Source organism: Arctopsyche grandis, chromosome 11, assembly GCF_051622035.1.
Source record: "Arctopsyche grandis isolate Sample6627 chromosome 11, ASM5162203v2, whole genome shotgun sequence".
Taxonomy (NCBI): domain Eukaryota; kingdom Metazoa; phylum Arthropoda; class Insecta; order Trichoptera; family Hydropsychidae; genus Arctopsyche; species Arctopsyche grandis.
Genome location: NC_135365.1, coordinates 12,638,880 through 12,659,891, shown reverse-complemented (window position 1 = coordinate 12,659,891; position 21,012 = coordinate 12,638,880). Strand labels below are relative to the sequence as shown.

General features: G+C 33.1%; 1 protein-coding gene across 1 annotated transcript; it reads right to left on the bottom strand.

Annotated features, from left to right (window-relative positions):
• Positions 1-970: 970 nt before the first annotated feature.
• Ctps (CTP synthase) lies at positions 971-13,355 on the bottom strand. Its single transcript, XM_077441129.1, has 10 exons — positions 13,093-13,355; positions 9,700-9,870; positions 9,366-9,580; positions 4,808-4,972; positions 4,613-4,734; positions 4,281-4,535; positions 3,909-4,201; positions 2,853-2,960; positions 2,558-2,770; positions 971-2,469 (listed from the first exon to the last, which is right to left on the bottom strand). Exons 1-10 carry the CDS (start codon positions 13,283-13,285, stop codon positions 2,363-2,365), a joined length of 1,842 nt encoding a protein of 613 aa, XP_077297255.1. The 5' UTR covers positions 13,286-13,355; the 3' UTR covers positions 971-2,362.
• Between the last annotated feature and the right edge of the window lie 7,657 nt (positions 13,356-21,012).

The window sequence follows — 21,012 nt, the reverse complement described above, 5'->3', positions numbered from 1 at the left end:
CAATATAAGTAAATGGATCCTCCGCCATTACGATGGTGCAAAAAAATCGTGTAAGATGCGTTTGATATCTGCCCGGCGAGATAGTCGTTGACGTTTATCCATCGTTTGTTTATTAGTTTTAAACATAGATGGCGGTAGTAAAATAAAATTATTGTTTTTATTCAAAATAATAATTTTATATACAAATTATAGAAGAGGTATGTTTTTAAAAAACTGTTTTTTCTTTTTCATTACCCTTTTGCATTCTCTCAGATACCATTCTCGTTATTCTTTTGTTCACCTTTCGTCCATTCTTCTAGCCACGTGGACCCATTGCCATCTCAATCTCTTCACTCTATCCACTACTCTTGTCATACTTCTCACCCACGTATTCCGGTTCCTGTCTTTTCTCGTTATGCCAAGCATACAGCGTTTGACTTTTTGTTGCATCTTGGCGTTCAATGTCTAAGTTTCGCATCCATACGTCATCACTAATAAAACGAATTGATTGAAGATCTTTTTCTTCACACAGTGGAATTTCGATTTAATAACAACATCCATCCTAATTTCATACGTATCTTTATTTCTTCTTCTTTACTACCGCACATGAACTTGTACATATATAAATTTGAAATCATATTCAAAGAATGGTGACAAACAGTGCCAATTTGATGAGGAACTGTTTCAACAGTGAAATCAGATAAACTGGCTGAACGATCGATTTGGAGTCACAAATATCCTAATTTGACCAACAGCACTGCATAAATACTCGAAATAAATTATTTTTAATTGACGTCAACCCAGGGCTCGAACTCGGCAACCTTTCGGTGGTTAGCATTAACGCAACCACTGAGCAATACATATAATTAAGAATTTGACAATTATGTAGGTTAGGAAGGAAGAACTCAATATAAAAGATAATATGGTTTCAAATCAATAAATTTGATTTGACATTGAAACCAACTTGGACAAAAATTTAAAACACGCCAGTAAATCAAAAAAATATAATATTTATTGTATATTGTTGAGACATTTTTAAAATAGATTGACATTTATTATTAGAGTTTTATTATACAATAAAAAAGACATGCGTTAAAAAAACTGCATCAGAATCGAACAATAAACAAATAAGCAAAAAAAAAGAAATAAAAAAATTAAATGGTACAAAGGGTACAAATGTTTTTAGCAAATAAAATTATATATATATATAGATATATAAAACATACATTGTCAATATTAATAATATATAAAATAAACACAAAATAAAGTCAAATTGTATAATAAAATAAAATTTACTTAAGTGCTCATGCTTGTAAGTAGTATGAATCACATAATTTGAAAATTTTGACAAATGTCACATGCTAGAAAATTTTTACACTAAGATTTATTATAAGAATAAATTTATAACAAGATTTTGAATACCACATTCTATTAAAAATAATTATAATTTTTAGTTGTATAACATTATATTACAAACAAATTAAGATTCACACGAACGAACGTGTCAATACGACTGTAACGGATTTTTGAGGAATACATAATTATACATACAGATTATGTACATATGTGTATGTAATGGTAATTAGGAGTTAAAAAAAATCTAATGTGCCTAATTTTTTTTCAATGAAAAATATATTGCTTTTCAAATATTATAACGTACCTTTACATTATTAGAGTACTGTAATGTAGATATAAAATTATCACAGGAAAATTGAATTTTTAAATTATATACAAAATATGCTATTGAAAATATATATCTAATAAATATCTAATTTCAGACAGTGGTTTGTCTTTTTGCAGCAATTGCGTCAACCATACTTTTATGAAAATAATGTATGTATAAAAAAAAATATGCACCTCCTAAAATTTTCACGGTAGAATGTGTCAATCAATGACATCAGATATATACATATATATGTTTATGTAAATAGCGATAATACAAGGATCAGATCAAAAGAATAACTTCTTAGCATTCAGTGACAACATTTCCAACAATATTTAACCAAACATGTCGTCGTCTTTTCAAAGTCAACTATTTTTAATCACTTTGAAGCAGCTTTGTTTGCCAGGCGATTAGTTGAGCAAACGAAAAAAAATATTATTCGCATAAGTCAATGACTCATTCATCATCAAACAAACAGTGTTTTAAAGCTGAAATATTCAACACATTGAATATGCAACAGGATACGTGCTTTGTAATGAGAATAAGAATATAAATTTTTCACTTGAACCAGTGCAAGTTTTTTGTCGAAGAAGAAATTTGAATTGTACTACAATTATGACAATTACAACTACTCTATAGCATTGTAAATTTTTACTAATGTAAAGGAGAGACGATTCAATCATAAATTGACAAACTGTTAAATGTTAATACGCATTGAAACTAATGACCATTTTCCACCGTTAGTGTGTCTATAGCTATACCATTGCATTTAGGCTCTGGTGAGCCATTAGTTAATTTCATGTCTTTTATTTTCATTTCTTCTTCATCTGTAAGATAGAATCAATATTTAAAATGAAACAAAAAAAAAATGGTTTGTTAAAAAAAAAAAGAAAACTCTTAAATTTTAAGTAATACCTGAACTTTCATCAGACTGATTTCTAGGGCTTAATCGACATCCTTTAGAAAGATATGAATTTAATTTGCCAACAGACGCCAAAATCAAACCTAAAAATGGCGGACTAGGCGACAAAGGTCTGCTGAGATATTCAGGATGGTACTGTACTGCTAGATAATACGGATGTTCTTCTAAAGTCGAAACTTCCATTCTTGTTCCAGTCGAATCCACACCTAAGACATTAATCGTTATATAAAACTGTATATATGTACATATATTTAATATAATACAAGACACACGATCAAATGAACTGACCAACAAATTGAAGTCCACCAGCTTCCAATCGCGCTACATACTCAGGATTAACTTCATACCGATGTCTGTGTCGCTCATCTACTGTTTCTTTATTCCCATACAATCGACCTGAAATAAATGGCCATTAGTAAAACAAGATATAAACCATAGATACGCCCTTACGCTTTAAGCCGATCACCCTGTTGGACCATGCACACACAAAAAAAAGTACAGATCATGCACACTCTCTCTCAGTAGCTAGTTAGCTTCTAAGTAGGAAGGTCAATTGACATTTTTCGAAAATGCCAACGTGTTCAGTGAAATTGTGTTACAATTACTCAAGAGAACATAAAAAGGCGAATGGCATCACATATCATATGTAAGAAGTAATATATAATGTCTTCAATTATAGTAGTATTTTAACATTAATGAAATATCGGCGCGATTCTATGCACTGATGGAACAGCGGTCGACAACCTCTGCCACAGGTATCTTGTTGGCACTGAAGGAAATTCAGAAATTGACATTAAGTTTAAAACTACAAACAATTAACTAAATAATAAAGTGTCAGCTTTAAAATTGATCTTTGTGGAAGTTACTAATGTTTAAATATTGTAAAAGTTAATGATGGTTTTATTATAGTAACATACATTTGTAGTTTAATATAGTGTGTATAGCTTAATATGGCTATATTAGTTTGGTTTACTGTCACGCGGAGTGTCCAATAAAATAAAGTTATAAATAAAATAAAACTTCAGTGCATGTACATAAACTGGTTGCTGACCACTGCGCTCTTTCCTTTTTTTTTTCCACCACTTCCCCGCTAGTTAAACCCCCCGCACCCCTCAGTTAGTGGCGTCAAGATCTCCAACGAAATTTGTATGTAATGGCATATCTAGGTTATTCTACATCTATGATATAAACGCGTTGTCAAGATTGATTAAGGCCGTCACGACAGGTTATTCGTTTACCATATCCAATCGTAGTTGGATTAATTTTACCATATCCTTAACTTTACGACCGAGCTTGTCTAACTGTCATCGGAATGGCCTTTCATTGAGAAATGAATATACTCACGTATGACACTGGGTTTTAAGCTTGTGGTTCGTCTGCCAAGTCTCATTGTGCCTCCCATTATACCAGGATGATGTTCTGGCATGTCGATAACTAGAGGGTGTTCACATTTTGGGTCTACTTCCGTCGTATTCGCTCCCTTCAATCCTAAAACGTTTCGAGCGAACTCGATAACACTAGCTTGCAATCCTAAGCATATTCCGAGCATTGGTTTTAATGATTCCCTGCACCATTGGCAAGCTTCAATTTTTCCCTCCATTCCCCGTTGACCAAATCCACCGGGGATAACGACTCCACTGAAGAAAAAAAGTAAATATGTGTCTTTTTCTGGAAATACTGAATGGATATGATTATTGAAATTCGACATGTTCTTACTCGCTTTTGCAAAGATTCTGCCAAGCTTCATGGAAAAGGACAGGATTGTCAATTTTCATTTGCTTTTCTAGATTTGCAGCCTCTATATACTTGATTTTTAATTTGTACCCTGCAGCTATGGAAGCGTGCTGCAAGGCCTTAGCGATACTTGTATAAGAATCTTCGAGCTTAGTATACTTTCCTACTATAGATATATTAACTTCTTTTCTTAAAGAATCGACACGCTTTGCCAAATCTCGCCACTTTTGCATAAATCTATAAAAGTAAAATATGAAACATTACATCGTATGAAAATTAATCGATTATCAAATTTAAAATTAAGATATACGCACTTGCTAGGCCTTGGTGTTGCTATGTTAAGATTCAATCTATCTGATAAAAATTGGCCGACTCCTTGAGATTCCATTAACAATGGGACATGATACAGAGATGATAGATCATGAATACATATTACCTAAAAATCAATACAATTATTTAACTTTTCTCACATACACTTGAGATCAAACATACAAACAGGTTATAATTACCTGTTCAGGAGCAACATGGCAGAAATTTGAAATTTTTTCTTTTACAGCTAAGCCTACGGGAGTTTCCGATCGACAAACAATAAGATCGGGCGAAAGTCCGAGACCACGGAGTTCTCTAACTGAAGATTGTGTCGGTTTCGTTTTGGGTTCACCAGTAGATTTTGGCTATAATAAAAAAAAATCATTTATACAATTCGTCTTGATATACTTGTCCAAGACCAAATTTGGTAGTTACTAAGGCCAAATAAACAACACACATTTTCATCATATATATAACTAGTGTTACACCCGATGAAATATCATCGCATGGTTGTTGGCATATTAAGTTATTAAAAGAAAAAGTGTCAGTTCTGTGTTCGATCCGCACGCAGTCGAATTTGTTTCAAATACCTTTTAAATATATTTAATTTAATATGAAAAAAAAAAATGGTAGAAACTAGAGTTCATTCGCCGAGTGAAAAAAATTGCATCAGCATTCGTAGCTACCGGTTGACTGCACGGTATGCGTCGCATATATACAAGTTTTTCTCAAAAATGAAACAATAGTAACTTTAGTTTCTAGATTTATTGCATTTTATAAATACAACATATGTATAAAAAACACAAATGCAATTAAAAATCCAAAAAAGTACAAATACAAATACAAATAAAAATGCAGAATATAAAAAAATAGTTATTATAAATTATTCCGTATCCAACCCATCACTGTTTGAATCTTAGTCCGAGGAATCCGGTGTATCGTTGATAATAAAATGCAACGAATCGTCGTCAAACATTTTGTCCATTACATGATCACTTTTTATATATTGTTCTTCTACTTTTATTACGTGATCACACACATTTTTCCACTCGTCTTTAATTAAGGCAATTTTTTCGAGCACAAGTTTTTTTACACTATCCATAGTCATTTCGACGTTTCTTGAAGCCACATATCCCTTAATTACTGCCCATATCTTTTCAATTGGATTGAGCTCCGGGTGATATGGGGGTAACCTTAGGGATGTATGATCATGCTGTTCGAAGAGAGAGTCTATAACAAATTTTTTATGTTGACATTTATTATCCAATACTAATTTATAAAGCTCTGCTTTTTTTTCCGTCAACCACTGCTTAAGAATATATTTTTTCGAATTTTAAGTCGGCGCTGGGTCAAGAATCTTATTGTGATAAGATGCATTATCTATCACCACAACAGAATTCGGTTCCAAATTTGGAATCAATTTTTCGGTTAACCAATTTATATAATTCTCGAAGTTCATGTCATGGTGATAGTCTCCAGTTCTTTGGTGAGCCTTATAAATGAAAGCATTTGGAATAAATCCTCGTTCTGTACCGGCATGTACAATTATAAATCTTGCTCCCTTGGATGCCGGATTTTTCATGCCACTTCCCGATGAATCTCCCCATGCCATTGACTTAGTGTGTTGAATGGATGTATGTTTCAATCGGTATAGACGATTGCTCTACCTTCTGCTCTAAATCGAGCTATCGACCTTAAAAGTGTTGTTCTTTTATAAACAATGCACATTTTTTCTTGTAACAATTTCCTATTATCGGACATTTTTTTCCAGTGGAATCCAATTTTTTTTTAAAGCTTATGAAGAGAAGTGCGCTTGCCTGTAAACCCTATGGATTGTTTTAATTTTTCTAGTATTCGAGAAAGCGTTGGCAAAATTTTTTCGGTCACATGAAAGTTGTGGATAGTGCGCCTAATAACATCTTCGTCAAAACCGTCTACATAGGATTTTGGGTTTTCTCTATTTTTTTTTTTTGTTGGAGAAGATAGACATGTGTTCTCTTTGTTTTCTTTAATAATTTTTCTTATACAAGATTTGGAAACCTTTAGGGCTTCTGCAGCTATATCAATGACAGGAATCGTAGAAGAATTAGATGTTTGTGTAAGTGCACACCACATGTAAACATTTAATATCAGTTGTTTGGCTCGACTATTGAAAGCTTTGCCTGTTCCGACTTTGGATGGTTTCTCCATTTATCTAAAAAGTGTTTTTAAAAAAGGAGATATATTATACGATATACGGTCGAAGTATTGTTAATAACTCAACTTATTAAAATAACTAACGTTTATTATTTGTAATTTCGGGAAAATTCGGCTTTAGGTGTTCTTGTGTTGTCAAGTGACATTCTGTCCATGGACAGATCTAAATAATTTTAGCATCAGTCGTATTTGACGATTGGTGTTCGACGTATGTCCGATAAAAACTTCTCTGTTTGTTTATATTACTCGCAAGATGGGCAAGCATCGGTAAAAATTGCACAATACATTCAAAAACACACAATACAATACATGGGATACATTTTTATAAGTAAATTGATCCGATTGTATTCCGTGCGATGTAGCGTATTTATAGAGACGTACCGCGTAAAATTGACAACGATTATTTATTCGTAAGGGCCCCTCTATTCTTATTACATCTCTCTGTATGTACGTCACAGTTAAAACACTGCTAACAAAATGTACGAATATAATACGAATAACAAAAGAAAAAACTTCTATATGTACTGTTTGCACCAATGTTTCCTCTAGGGAAATAAGTCTCTGAGCATTTAGCGCCATATATTGAAAATGTATTTAATTAATTTTTCTATTGACGTTTTATATTGTTTATATGTAGAGGTAGTAAGTAGTTTTTATCATTTTTTTCATGTTAAACAATTAAATATATTTAAAAGGTATTTGAAAAAACTTTGACCGCATGCAGATCAAACACAGGACTGACACATTTCTTTTAATTTAATTTAATAACTTAATATGCCAACACCCATGCGATGATATTTCATCAGGTACAACACTAGTATGTAATTAAAGCTGACCAATATGAAATAAAATTAACTTAATAATTATAATTAAAAAGTCTAAAACTTCCTATATAAGATTTTATTTTATACATGTGTATAATATGTAACTTTTAAATTAAATTTAAAATAAATAAATTTCTTTTGTTTCATATCTTGCAATACACACTGTACAAATGTACGCTATTTTAGGTTTTTCTAAAAAATAAATTAAAAATGTGGTTTTTTCGATCTTCTAATGAATACATTAAAACGATAAGAGTTTGCCGAAATCCAAACAACGGCAGATTCATACGAAAAACACATTGGCAAGAAGACAAAGTTGAAATATATATTGTAAAAATAAAAAGGCGGCATCCAAGAACTTCTAAAATTACAAATAGAAGAAAAACGATCGCAAAAGGACCTTTACTCGTATTGATGAGGACAAAATTATGAAATTTATTTCATAGACGTTAAAATTACTGTACACAATATTACAAATGTATAAAAATAATAAATTGCTCAACAAACAAAACGCTGTCATTTACTGTTGCTGTGCTATGTTCGTAATTTTTTCAGATTTTTTTTTTTTTGATCAGCAATTAGCGAGGGATTATTATAATCATATGTTATCTAAGATAATACAAAAGGAAGGCTATGAGTGAGACAGGTGGACAAAGTAAGGAACATGACCATAATAAGGATTTACCGTTTGGCCGCGGCCGTCTTCTATGGAAGCTTTGGGCGACAAATCTGTAGCGTGGCTGTCTTCCATATAATTTCGTAACTTTGCATGGGATTTTGAGGTTTATACGCGCCTATTTCAACTGTTTTAAGGTTCAAAATTGGTTGAATATATTACTGAGAGTTGAATGCCATATATTCAATTTGCTTAAAATGAATATATACCAGTCAAAATTAGTTTTTTGTGGAACTATACTGAAACGTCGTTTATGTGACGTCACGTCTTCATACAATTATGAAGAATGATTATTTGACAATTAATCCAAAACAACGAGATATATTATGTATTTTATTGTTTAAAATAATACTTTGTGTTAATTAACATATCTGGTTACTTGAGTAAATATTAAAATCTGTATTTAACCCTTTGCCCGCGGCAATGAATATAGCGAACAAGCCCTGTACGCGGCACCTTTTTCGCGAATTTGGCGATCGAGTTTTCGACATTAAATACAGATTTTAATATTTACTCTGTAACCAGATATGTTAATTAACACATAAAGTATTATTTTAAACAATAAAATACATAATATATCTCGTATTTTTGGATTAATTGTCAAATAATCATTCTTCATAATTGTATGAAGATGTGACGTCACATAAACGAGGTTTCAGTATGGTTCCACAAAAAAATTATTTTTGACTGGTATATATTCATTTTAAGCAAATTGAATAGATGGCATTCAACTCAGTAATATATTCAAACAATTTTGAACCTTAAAACAGTTGAAATAGGCGCATATAAGCCTCAAAATCCCGTGCAAAGTTCAGAAATTCTATGGAAGACAGCCGCGCTACAGACTTGTCGCCCAAAGCTTCCATAGAAGACGGCCGCGGGCAAACGGTTAAGGACGAAAACTCCATTGCCAAATTCGCGAAAAACGTACCGCGTACAGTGCTTGTTCGCTATATTTATTGCCGCGGGCAAAGGGTTAAAAAAAAAAGGACATAATACAACTACAGAAAAGCATACACACCCGCTTCATATCATATATAAGTAATATACAAAACGACAAACCTGTGGTACGAGTGAAACGTGAACACAGCAGAAATTCTCCCTGTTGACTCTAAATTGGAACTGACGAAAAGCTTCAACGAAAGGCATCCCTTCGATATCACCGATGGTTCCACCCAGTTCGACGATGCACACCTTCGGTTTCTCGTTTGCGTAGACCGGCACGTGTGCAACGCGATTCACCCATTCTTGTATAGCATCGGTAATATGAGGCACAACTATATTCGAGAATAGAAATACGTCAGTGATCATATTGCAGCCCACGTTATCACAAAACACATATTTGCCGACAAAATTATAGCAAATGAAAGATTATTTTATAGTATTTAGAATTTACCTTGCACCGTCTTTCCGAGGTAGTCGCCTTTGCGTTCGCGGCTGATGACTTGTTGGTAGATTTTTCCAGTCGTGATATTGTTATCGTGGTGTAAAGTGATGTCGAGAAATCTTTCATAGTTGCCGAGATCCAAGTCGACTTCTCCACCATCATCCAAAACATATACTTCCCCTATAGACATATTTAACATAGAATTATAATAATATTTCATTGAAAATGCATTCAAATGTGTTCGAATTCGTATGTAGCAAAATTGCACCATTAGATAATTTTAGATATTAGTCTGCTTATATTTCATATTTGCTCTGTGAATGTATTTTATTTGCTTTGAACTTTAATCTGTCGTTTTTTTTCATAAGCGAAAGATTGTAATACCAATATGTAGCAATGTAGGATTGCATATTTATACAGAGCAACTCAAGCTGTGCTTTTTTAACTTTTTCACTATATTGCCCCCCCCCCCCCCCCCCAAACCAAATCGAACAGAAACATATAACGGACTATTGGACCAATATTTGAAAATTATTAACGGGAACTTATTATTATAGCGATTATGAAAATAAAACAATTTTATAGGGTTCGATGACTCGAAATGTTTTGTCTTCAATGATTATATGAAAATTTATTCTACAAGTCTCATATTGAATACATATATATCAATCATAACGTAAAATGTGCATACATTTTTTTGCACCTTCTTCTTGTATGTATTTATCGTATTTGTGTTCTTGGGACAAAGAACCTCATTGTGCAGGAGTTTGTATTTTAATTCTCTAATTTCTCCCGAAACAATCGTCGAAATTGAATTTAGAGGATGATATTCATTTTTGTTTATCATATTTTGGGGTTACCCTTACTAAAAATTAATTAAAATCCATTGTCTTTTTTTATACTCTTTCACATGAATATGTATTAAGGCAAAGATACAGATACTCAGCAGATGTTTTTACTTTATCTATGTAAGTAGTAACAATAGATGTAGTTTTGTGATCATGCGAAAATTCGAACTCGAGATTTTGACTGATTCGAACTCAGAATCGATTACTGATCACGTTTTCATGATCTAGAAAAAAATGTGCGTGTGTGTATTTTGGGGATTTTTTGAACACCGTTAGTCCTATCGAACTGAAACTTAGTATCGGTTACTGAAATTCTTAACGAAACGACGTAAATTTTTAAGTTGACTGGAAATGGTACCTCCTCTTTTTTTGAATTCAATTATCTCCCAAACTGCTAACTAAATCGGACTGAATTTTTTTTACATGTACTAGAAATAATAATCTTTATAACTTATTTTTAAAAAATTTTGTCTGAACCGGAAGTGGTACTTTTACTCTAGAGAATCGAGGTTTTTTATTTTTTTCTCGGAAACCTTTTGGTTTATTTTAGATAGTTTTGTACGATATCTCTATCGTATCATCCCTTCGCAAGCGTGTCCGGACATTTCATTGTGGGTACAACTCACTTACAGATTTCATGCAAATATTTTTTATCCACAATAACAATCTTTAATCTTTATGTTGGCTGTACTTTTTGAAATGTACATATGTATATTGAAACCATTATTCAAATATTTGGAGCAATGATATTTGTATCATCCATATGTAGTTACTCTTTTTAATAAAATTGATTGAAAACTTTCTAGCTCTGTTTTAATAACAAAACAATAAATTATATATTGTTTTATATAATTAAAAAATAGTTGTATGAAATCTGTCAGCGAGTTGTTCCCGTGATGAAATGTCCTAGAAGTATTTGGAAGCGCCACGCCCTAGAATGTTTTTCATATTTTATTCTTGTAATGACATATGTAGGTTTTTATTTCGATTTTTACGTCTGATTTCGTTTGACGAAATTTGGGTTCTTACCTGATCGTTTTCAAACTTTGCCATTTTTTCTTTTCTTTTTAAATTTTTATTTATTTTTATGTACATACATATGTTTGTAATGGTAGGAAAATTGCGGTTTTTTAATAGAACAGTGATGTGCAGTTGTTCTAGTGCAATATTACAGGATAACCGCCTCGTTCTTAGACTGTATTTGTTGGGGGGGGGGGGGGCCTCATGTAGAGGGCCTCATTTATTGGTTGACTTCATTGACCTCTAAAGTGGGCTTATATGACATATGTAGGTTTGACAGTGATTCCCATATTTGAAGAAATGAAGGAGAAACTTCTAGAAATAATAAGATCGTACGAATTGCACGTGTAATCTCGGTATGGGCAAGTTTTTCGGTGTATCGCACTTTTGAGAGCATTCTTATCATAATACTATTTATTGGTTTTATAACATTTATTTCAACACTATTGGTTTTCAACAAAATATTATTTTTTTCATTTGATTATATTATAAAAAAAACAATTATATTTGTCTCTGTTAATATTACCTATAGATAAAACAAAATGATGTAAGATAGATTTTATTGCGCTGTGAATTAGACCTACAAACTCACTTAAAAGCCCCCAAACAAATCATTTTATTCATTGATGCAAATAAAACAATTGAATTTGAGTGTTTTTCATAGAATTTATAGTGATAGTTTTTCATTTCATAGAATCGCAACAAGTTGTGGACGGGAAACGTCGGTTTTAATAAGCCGTAACATCCTAGTACTAATCGAGGTCACGACCATAGGTACATTAAATAAAATTTAAAACGATAGTTTTTTTGCTATTGCGCCATATTTTTTACCGTTTAAATATAATGTAAATAATCGCTCGCGCTCGAAAATTGGAACGTTTCAGGAAGAGCGAGCGAGACGGCAACAAAACAAAGTTCGAGACACGCACACGTGCCAGAGCGAGACGGAGCTAATCTGAAACGTCACCTTTGTTTACATACGAGAGGGAGCGAGACGAAAGATACGAAATGAACAATTTTGAATTTAGTGTAAGCGGCAAAAGTGGGTCGCCGTTCAAAGTGAAAGCCTGTCAAATATCAAACGTTTGAAGCGGCGGATGCAAGTTGTTTCAGATGCGGCCATTTGCGACTGCGAATGAAATGCGTAGATAAGGGTAGAGACGACATTCGGCAAGAAATCGATGCAAGCCAAGTTGGACGACGGCAGACGCGTTGCGGCCAAAACGGACCGAGCGATCGAGCGATCGAGCGATCGAGCACGTGGTCGTTGATGGTGTTCTTCGAACGCCTACACGCTCTTCGCGACGATTTCTAGTTTGTAATGTTTAGAAATTGCAGATGTCGAAACTGGGATCGGTTGGCGAGATGTGGGGCGCGTGCGCGTGCGCGTGCTCGTGCTCGTCGGTGGCCCTCGACACGTGAGCGACGACATTGAACGCCGAAACGGGCGAAGGCCGAGGCCGAGGCTGCCGCGGTGTGGTATAAGAAGAGTGAAGAGTGAAGAGTGAAGAGTGACGAGTGGAATCGATCGTACCGTGTTCGTAGGGAGAGAAGGTGCCCGCGTCGATGTTGATGTAGGGATCGATCTTGATGGAGGTGACGGGGATGCCGAAGCTCTTGAGGATGGTGCCGAGGGAGCTGGCGATGACGCCCTTGCCGATGCCGGAGATGACTCCGCCCGTGACGAGGACGTACTTCATGGCGGAGGTGGCGGAAGTGGCTGCCATGGCGGAAGAGAGCGTCACGGAGGGGGCGGCAGGCGAGCGCACGTGTGCGTGGCCGCCAGACCACTGCCAGAATTACGCTCACTCCCACCCATTTCCCGCGTCGCCATCATCTCGTGCCTCTTCGCCACCGTTCGTCATCTCATTTTCGTTCTTGGGGGAAGTACCGCAGTCGTTTGCTATGTGAATTCAAATATTACATAAAAAAAATATATGTATATAAAGCTAGCAGGTAATAATGAACAAGGATACTGCAGGACTATAGCACAACTTATGGGATACCGAATCGAAGTCGGTTTTCTCATCCACATCCCCATAAAATATAAACCGTGCGATTGCATCATCGCATTCCTGTACGAGTATTTTCGTCTAAAAAATCTTTGCTCATGTAGGTATATAGCACGACTTGTACCATACGAAACTAGGTCGATGATATTTCCCTCATCGAACTTAATCTGTACAAATTACATTATGGGGGATGAACGAATGAGACGACTGGCATGTTAATGCACGTGTTTTATTTTTTTAGTTTTAGTTTTGGTTACACGACAATTGGTGCAAGTCCAAAATGTTCAACGACAAAATGTACCCGAAAATTAGTGCACTGACAAAATGTACCCGCGACAAAATGTACCCGCGACAAAATGTACCCGCGACAAAATGTTTAAGCGACAAAATGTTCAAAAATGTTCAAAATGTTCAACCGTATCCAATATTTACGTATTTAAATTGAAAAAAAAAACTTTCCGAGCGTATGAACTCCAGATTACATTGCATTAGTTTATATGGCAGGGCTTCTCAACCGTCTCCAAAATTTTCTTTATTTCAAATGAATAATTTACTTTTTATCGTACACATCGCGGGCGTTATTAAATTAGTATAAATGACAGGGGTTCTCAACCGTATCCAATATTTACGAATTTAAATTGAAAAAAAAAACTTTCCGAGCGTATGAACTCCAGATTACATTGCATTAGTTTATATGGCAGGGCTTCTCAACCGACTCCAAAATTTACTTTATTTCAAATGAATAATTTACTTTTTATCGTACACATCGCGGGCGTTATTAAATTAGTATAAATGACAGGGGTTCTCAACCGTATCCAATATTTACGTATTTAAATTAAAAAAAAAAACTTTCCGAGCGTATGAACTCCAGATTACATTGCATTAGTTTATATGGCAGGGCTTCTCAACCGTCTCCAAAATTTACTTTATTTCAAATGAATAATTTACTTTTTATCGTACACATCGCGGGCGTTATTAAATTAGTATAAATGACAGGGGTTCTCAACCGTATCCAATTTTTTCTTATTTAAATTGAAAAAAAAAAGTTTTTATGCGTATTGCAGATGTCAATGAATTAGTTTAAATGTCAGGGGTTCTAAACCGTATCCAATGTTTACTTATTTAAATTGAAAAAATTACTTTTAAAGCGTATGTCATTGAATTAGTTTAACACCCTCACAGAGGTGCGAAGACCTCTGTGAGGGACAGTACATATAAGATAATTATAAATTTTAGTGTTATTTAGAGTTAAGTAAGATGTATTTTTAAAATTAGCTTTATAGCTAAGATAATATATAAATAAATAAACGTTGAACGCCACGTTTTATTTTGATAAAACAGTTCCCAGCCAGCGGTCACGTGTACTTCGAGTTTTAACATTGAATGTGACCTTTACGGCGTCTCTAAATCAAATTCACATAATTTTTTCCAAAATTTTGTTTAAAATGCAATTATTTTATTTCTTCTGCAAATAAGTCTTCAAGTGTACATTCGCAAGCTATATGTATAATGAAAGTTTTTTTTAAACTTAATATTTCATTATACAATTATAAGGCAAGAATATCAAATATTAGTTTAGATAAATTTAATGTATTATTTTACAGTCAAGTCTCGAATTACGACTATTCGGATTAACGATGGAGAGATTTTACTTAGTGTTTAGCAAAAAACAAATGTATGAATCGGACATTGTATTGTAGAAAAAAGGAGGTATGTAATAAAGGCAGACATTAGAAATTTACAGCTAAAATTATTTTTACATACCTCCTTTATGTTTCACATTAATATTGCATCATTTACAACTAACTATTATGCGTAAGGGTTGCATACAAAATTTAATTTTGACATGTAAAAGACAATTAAAATGTAAATGTAAAAAAAATCACGCGCGTTGAATGGAGATGGCAAAACAATAATATATTTTGAAATTAGTTCTATGATTGACAGATGAATTGTCTACACAAATGGACGAAAATATGTAAAAAGACAAATGGGCTATAAAATTTTACTACCCTCATGTTAGAGGCTATTGAATGCATTTTTTTCTTTGCGTAAAACCCTAGGACAATAGGCAAATGGTGGGTTCGAAATCTCTTCAATGTCCTCTTCAACGTCGGTTTGTAGCAATGGAATAATAATTTTTAGCTATTCACAGTTGATAAGCTCGATCACATTTATTATAGAAAAATATACATATATGTATGTAATTAATTTATAATTACTCTGGTATTATAAAGTTCTAATAAGGTTATCAAGTTAACAATACCAAGTTATATATAAAATTTAGTAAGTATCTGTCAACCGGAAGTGGCAGTTTACTTTTGTACGATTTTTCTTCCACTATTTTTTTCGACCCCTTAAACATGTGTTTTCGTCACAAAAAATTCAAGTATAATTCTTGTAGCAATGTGATGAAAAGAAAAAAAAAATATTAAATTTTATAAACCGGAAGTGGGTTTTTTTCTCTTAGAAAGGTTGAAAATGTTGTGCCCACTACTCTGTCCACACCCCTGAACGTACTAACTTAGAGCTGGTAGGGTTTTGGTCAGAATTTGTAAACCGGAAGTGGTATTTTTTTTTAAAACAATATTTCATTATTTTATTTTGACCCTTAAAATTATTTTTATTTTCTTGATATTTAATGAGTATAATACTGATAGTGATTTTTAGTAATAAAAAAAATTTGAACAAAATCTGACAACCGGAAGTAGAACTTTTTTTGTTTTGTGCAAGTTTCCATACATTTGCGCTCAATTTGTATCGCTATCATAGTCATCAGTTCAATATCGAATTTTGTTTTGTTACCTTCTTATATTCCTCAAATACATAGATAAAGTCATGGGTTGGTCACACCCGAATTTTTTTTAGTAAAAAAAAAACCGAGGGGGGGGGTCGTAAAAATTAAACACCGACCTGGTTCTTTTTAATTTAGCACTAACAGCACCCTGAGCTTCAATGAATATACATACATAGAAAAAACCTTACCTATTGTCTTCGAAGTATTGAAGCGCATATGCTTCGACCAAATCTTTTTCTAGGAATCTTAACATTTTTTATGTAGTTAGGGTTGGTAAAATAATTTTCCCAATGTAATTAACCTCAAAATACATGAGGAAATCATCGACCTTCTGTTGGATTTCTCGTTCTTGTGCCAATAGCCATGGGTTGAGAATTTGGAGGAGTTCCTCCCAGCTTTCGACTACATTTTCTGGAGGAACAAATGCTAATGCCAATACCATTTTAAATTTAATTGCATTTTCCTGATTATCGTAAAATTCAGATAATCCCAATTCCTGGATTTTTCTGTAGGTACTTTGGGACAGATGGAAAAAGCAACCCGTTACTTGCGCATTTGGCCATATGTCAGACGTGAACCTCGTGTAGCTTCCATAGACATATGGAATGTTCGAGACCGAATATTACATAATTATGGAAAAACGGACAACGAAGTGGAAGGCTTCCATATGAAAGTTGGCTATACAATTAGAGCCCAATTTCCAAACCTGTGGAAGTTCTTGAAAGCCCTTCAAGGTCTCCAAGCCAAAACCGAGAAGTTAGTACAAGAACTAAACTCCGGAGTTATTATCGAAACTGTGTTTACCGAAACACTCTGTTCTGGCAATTTTTCGCATGGACACCTTCTTCGCTTTCAAATACGCAGCAATTAAAGTTTTTTTTCGGCGGAAATATCCCTGCAGCGACCAATTTCTGAAGAATCGATATTGTTAATTTAAAAATTCAAAATTAAATATTAAATCCATCAATTTTATAAAATAAAAACTATTAAACCCATAATTACCCTTAGAACAATCATACAGCAAAAGGTCTCAGCTGAGCATGATCTTTTCAATGTTTGAAAGCATTTGACGCACAATGAACAAAGGCGAACCCTTAGCAGGTATATTACGGGTTTTTTGTACCTTAGTCTGTTTTATTTTGCATACATACAAGATAACTGTATTTTGTACATAGTTAAAGAGAATTACGTTTTTTTACCAATATACAGAAGAAATAACTAAGATAAATTTACAAATAACGAAGTGATGATTAGAACAAACACGTATGTCGCAAAATTCACAAGCGTTCCGTTTTATGCTGCTGGTGGTATATATATATATATATATATATATATATATATATATATATATATATATATATATATATATATATATATATATATATATATATATATATATATATATATACAGTGGCGGACTGGCCATATAAGCGAACATGCCCGATGGCATGTGGGCCCCACTATCTATTAGAAAATAGGGGCCCTCAGTAAAATTAAATAACTTTTTAACTATTTCACGTGTGTAAATAGACCTAAAGTTTGGGTATTTCAACAAAACAAATTTCTTACGATATACAAAAACAACTAATACCTGCTTTAACAGCCCAAGGATCGGTTTACTTTTTTTATTAGGCTCAAAATGTAAGTTTCAACACTTGCGTGGGCCCTTTTGCCGGGCCCATTTCCAACGTCAATATTATGTATATACCAATACCTATGTAACAACTACCTACTGAAATAAAAATGGTAATAAACAAATTTCCGTGAATAATATAAATTGAATTGCTTATAACAATTTTGATAGGACGATTCATCATCAACCAGCGGTTTAAATTTACTTTATACTTTCAAAATAACATTTGATTATACTTCGACGATATAATAAGATTTAAATACACAATTTTAAACAGTTTCCGAATATAAAATCTATTCCTAATCTAGACACATCCATGTAAATAGGATAGGGGCCCCCTCCCCAAAATCCCGATTTTCGAGTAACATTAATTGAAAATATTATGCATTTTTTTCAGGGACGTAATTTGGGGGGAGGGCATACGGGGGTTAGGGGGAAAGGTCCCCTTTACTTTATTTTGTCTCAAAAACAAATGTGTAACGCTTATTTTTCCGAAAGTTCGTATATTTATTGTTTTCAAGAAAAGTTTTAAATTAATATTTTACGGAATCGGTTCAATCACAAATGGTTTTATTTCTTGTATTTTTATTTTATTTACAGACGTCCATTCTCTCATAAAACAACGAATGAGATGGATTTAAACTTCATGTATAACGAATTCGGTCCAAAAAATTAGTTATTTAATAAAATTGCTTCCTGACCAAAACCTTATCAAATTTAGTACATAAAGAATACAAATATAAATTTTCAGCTTGATACGTTCAGGGGTGGAGTAAAAATTTTTTAGCTTTTTTTAAAAAAAAAAACACATTTTTCTACATTATGTAAATGTGATCAGTGATCGATTCTGAGTTCGAATTTTCGCATGATCACAAAACTTTATCTATTGTTATTACGTACACATGTATGTACATAGATAAAGTGAAAAGACAGTCGGTAGAAATTAAGTTAATTGAGAGTTTTTTGGTGACTCAGTTTGATGGTAGATTTTTGTCGGCCATGTGAAGATTTGTAGAAAAAAATTTTCGCCTGCGGCGCTTTTTTCCCTTTTTATATAATATTTTTTTATAATGTTTTTCAAAAATAAGCTTATTTTTTTCATATTTTATAACTCAATAAGGTGTATGCAAAGAATATTTTCCATTTTTATTCCGATATAAAAAAGATTTTTTGAAAAAAAATTCAATTTGACCAATCTTTGCCTGCCCCCCCAAGAAAAAGCTGAAATGACGTCCCTGATTGTTTTCTACCGAAAGTAAAAGCCACTTTTATGCCGAATTCTTTTATGATGCATTTTATTTACCTGGGACAAGGGTTAAAACGAAATATACAATGTAATTTATGGATCTATTTTGCTTTTGCCATTTTTCTTGTACCTAAATTTGTATATTCCGATTTTTGAAAATTCTATTTATTTTTTAGCGTGATGGAAAGAAGAAAATTTTGTTATATGGGGGGGGGGGGGGAATTTTTTTAAACATTGGGGGGCCCCCTTTGACTCCTGGCATGCACTGATTTTAGTCCCAGTCCGCCACTGTATATATATATATATATATATATATATATATATATATATATATATATATATATATATACAGTGGCGGACTGGCCATACAAGCGAACATGCCCGATGGCATGTGGGCCCCACTATCTGTTAGAAAATATGGGCCCTCAGTAAAATTAAATAACTTTTCACTATTTCACGTGTAAAAATTTATAGGATATTACACTTTGGAACCTAAAGTTTGGGTATTTCAACAAAACAAATTTCTTACGATATACAAAAACAACTAATACCTGCTTTAACAGCCCAAGGACCGGTTAACTTTTGTTATTAGGCTCGAAATGTAAGTTTCAACATTTGCGTGGGCCCTTTTGCCGGGCCCATTTCCAACGTCAATATTATGTATATACCAATGCCTATGTAGCAACTACCTACTGAAATAAAAATGGTAATAAACAAATAAAAAAAAATAATATAAACTGAATTGCTTAAAACAATTTTTATAGGACGTCATCAACCAGCGATTTAAATTTACTTCATACTTTCAAAATAACATTTGATTATATGTACATACTTCGACGATATAGTAAGATTTAAATACACAATTTTAAACAGTTTCCGAATATAAAATCTATTCCTAATCTAGACACATCCATGTAAATCAGCGGTTTCCAAACTGGGAGGCGCGCCTCCCTGGGGAGGCGCGGACTATTGCCAGGGGAGGCGCCAAAACTTTTTAATAAAAAAATAATTTTCATACCATAATATCTACAAATAAATAAAACTTCATATCGTAGCTTAACAGTAAAAATTCAATGCATGAATGTTTATTTTTCTTTCATTTTTATATACACATTTAATTAGCAATCTTTCTCGAAGAAAACCAACATGACTCGCACATTTGTGGTCGAACGATAATTTTATTGTTAAATTTGCCAATTTGGTTAAAATTTTTGGAAAATTGAGCGGTTTAAATAAATCAATGCGGGGATCACAAATACATCCACTTTTTCAAAAAGAAAAAGTAAAAGCTTTCATTAAAAAGTTGAAGTTATGGAAATCAAATTTACAAAAGAATGAGTCGGATATTTTTTCACTTTCCAAAGATTTCTGGGCCACAGCCAATATTGAAGCAAGTAAAAATGTTTTTATTGACCACTTAGATGGTTTAGTGCTGCATTTTTCCAATTATTTCAAAGACATTCATTCCATTTAACTATGTACAATGAAGAAGACGAATTCGAGCTGACAACCATCGAAAAAGAAAAAGCGATAGCTCACTAAAACGAAAGTTTCAAAATGAAACCATAATTAAATTTTTGATGAATCTTAGTGGAGAGTATGAATCTTTGTATTGCAAAGCAATGCAAATGCTTCTACCGTTTGTAACGTCTTATTTATGCGAAACGGCCTTTTCGGCAATAAACAAAAACACACCAAATTCCAATAAACAAAAACACCCTTCGCATTAAATTTTTATGTGCTAGATGTAGTTTAATTAGTAATTT

Coding starts and splice junctions, on each gene's coding strand:
- Ctps (XM_077441129.1), bottom strand. CDS start 13,285: ATGGCAGCCACTTCCGCCACCTCCGCCATGAAGTACGTCCTCGTCACG. Junction 4,735..4,807: donor GCCATGTTGCTCCTGAACAG/GTAATTATAACC, acceptor ATTGATTTTTAG/GTAATATGTATTCATGATCT. Junction 2,470..2,557: donor TCAGTCTGATGAAAGTTCAG/GTATTACTTAAA, acceptor TCTATCTTACAG/ATGAAGAAGAAATGAAAATA.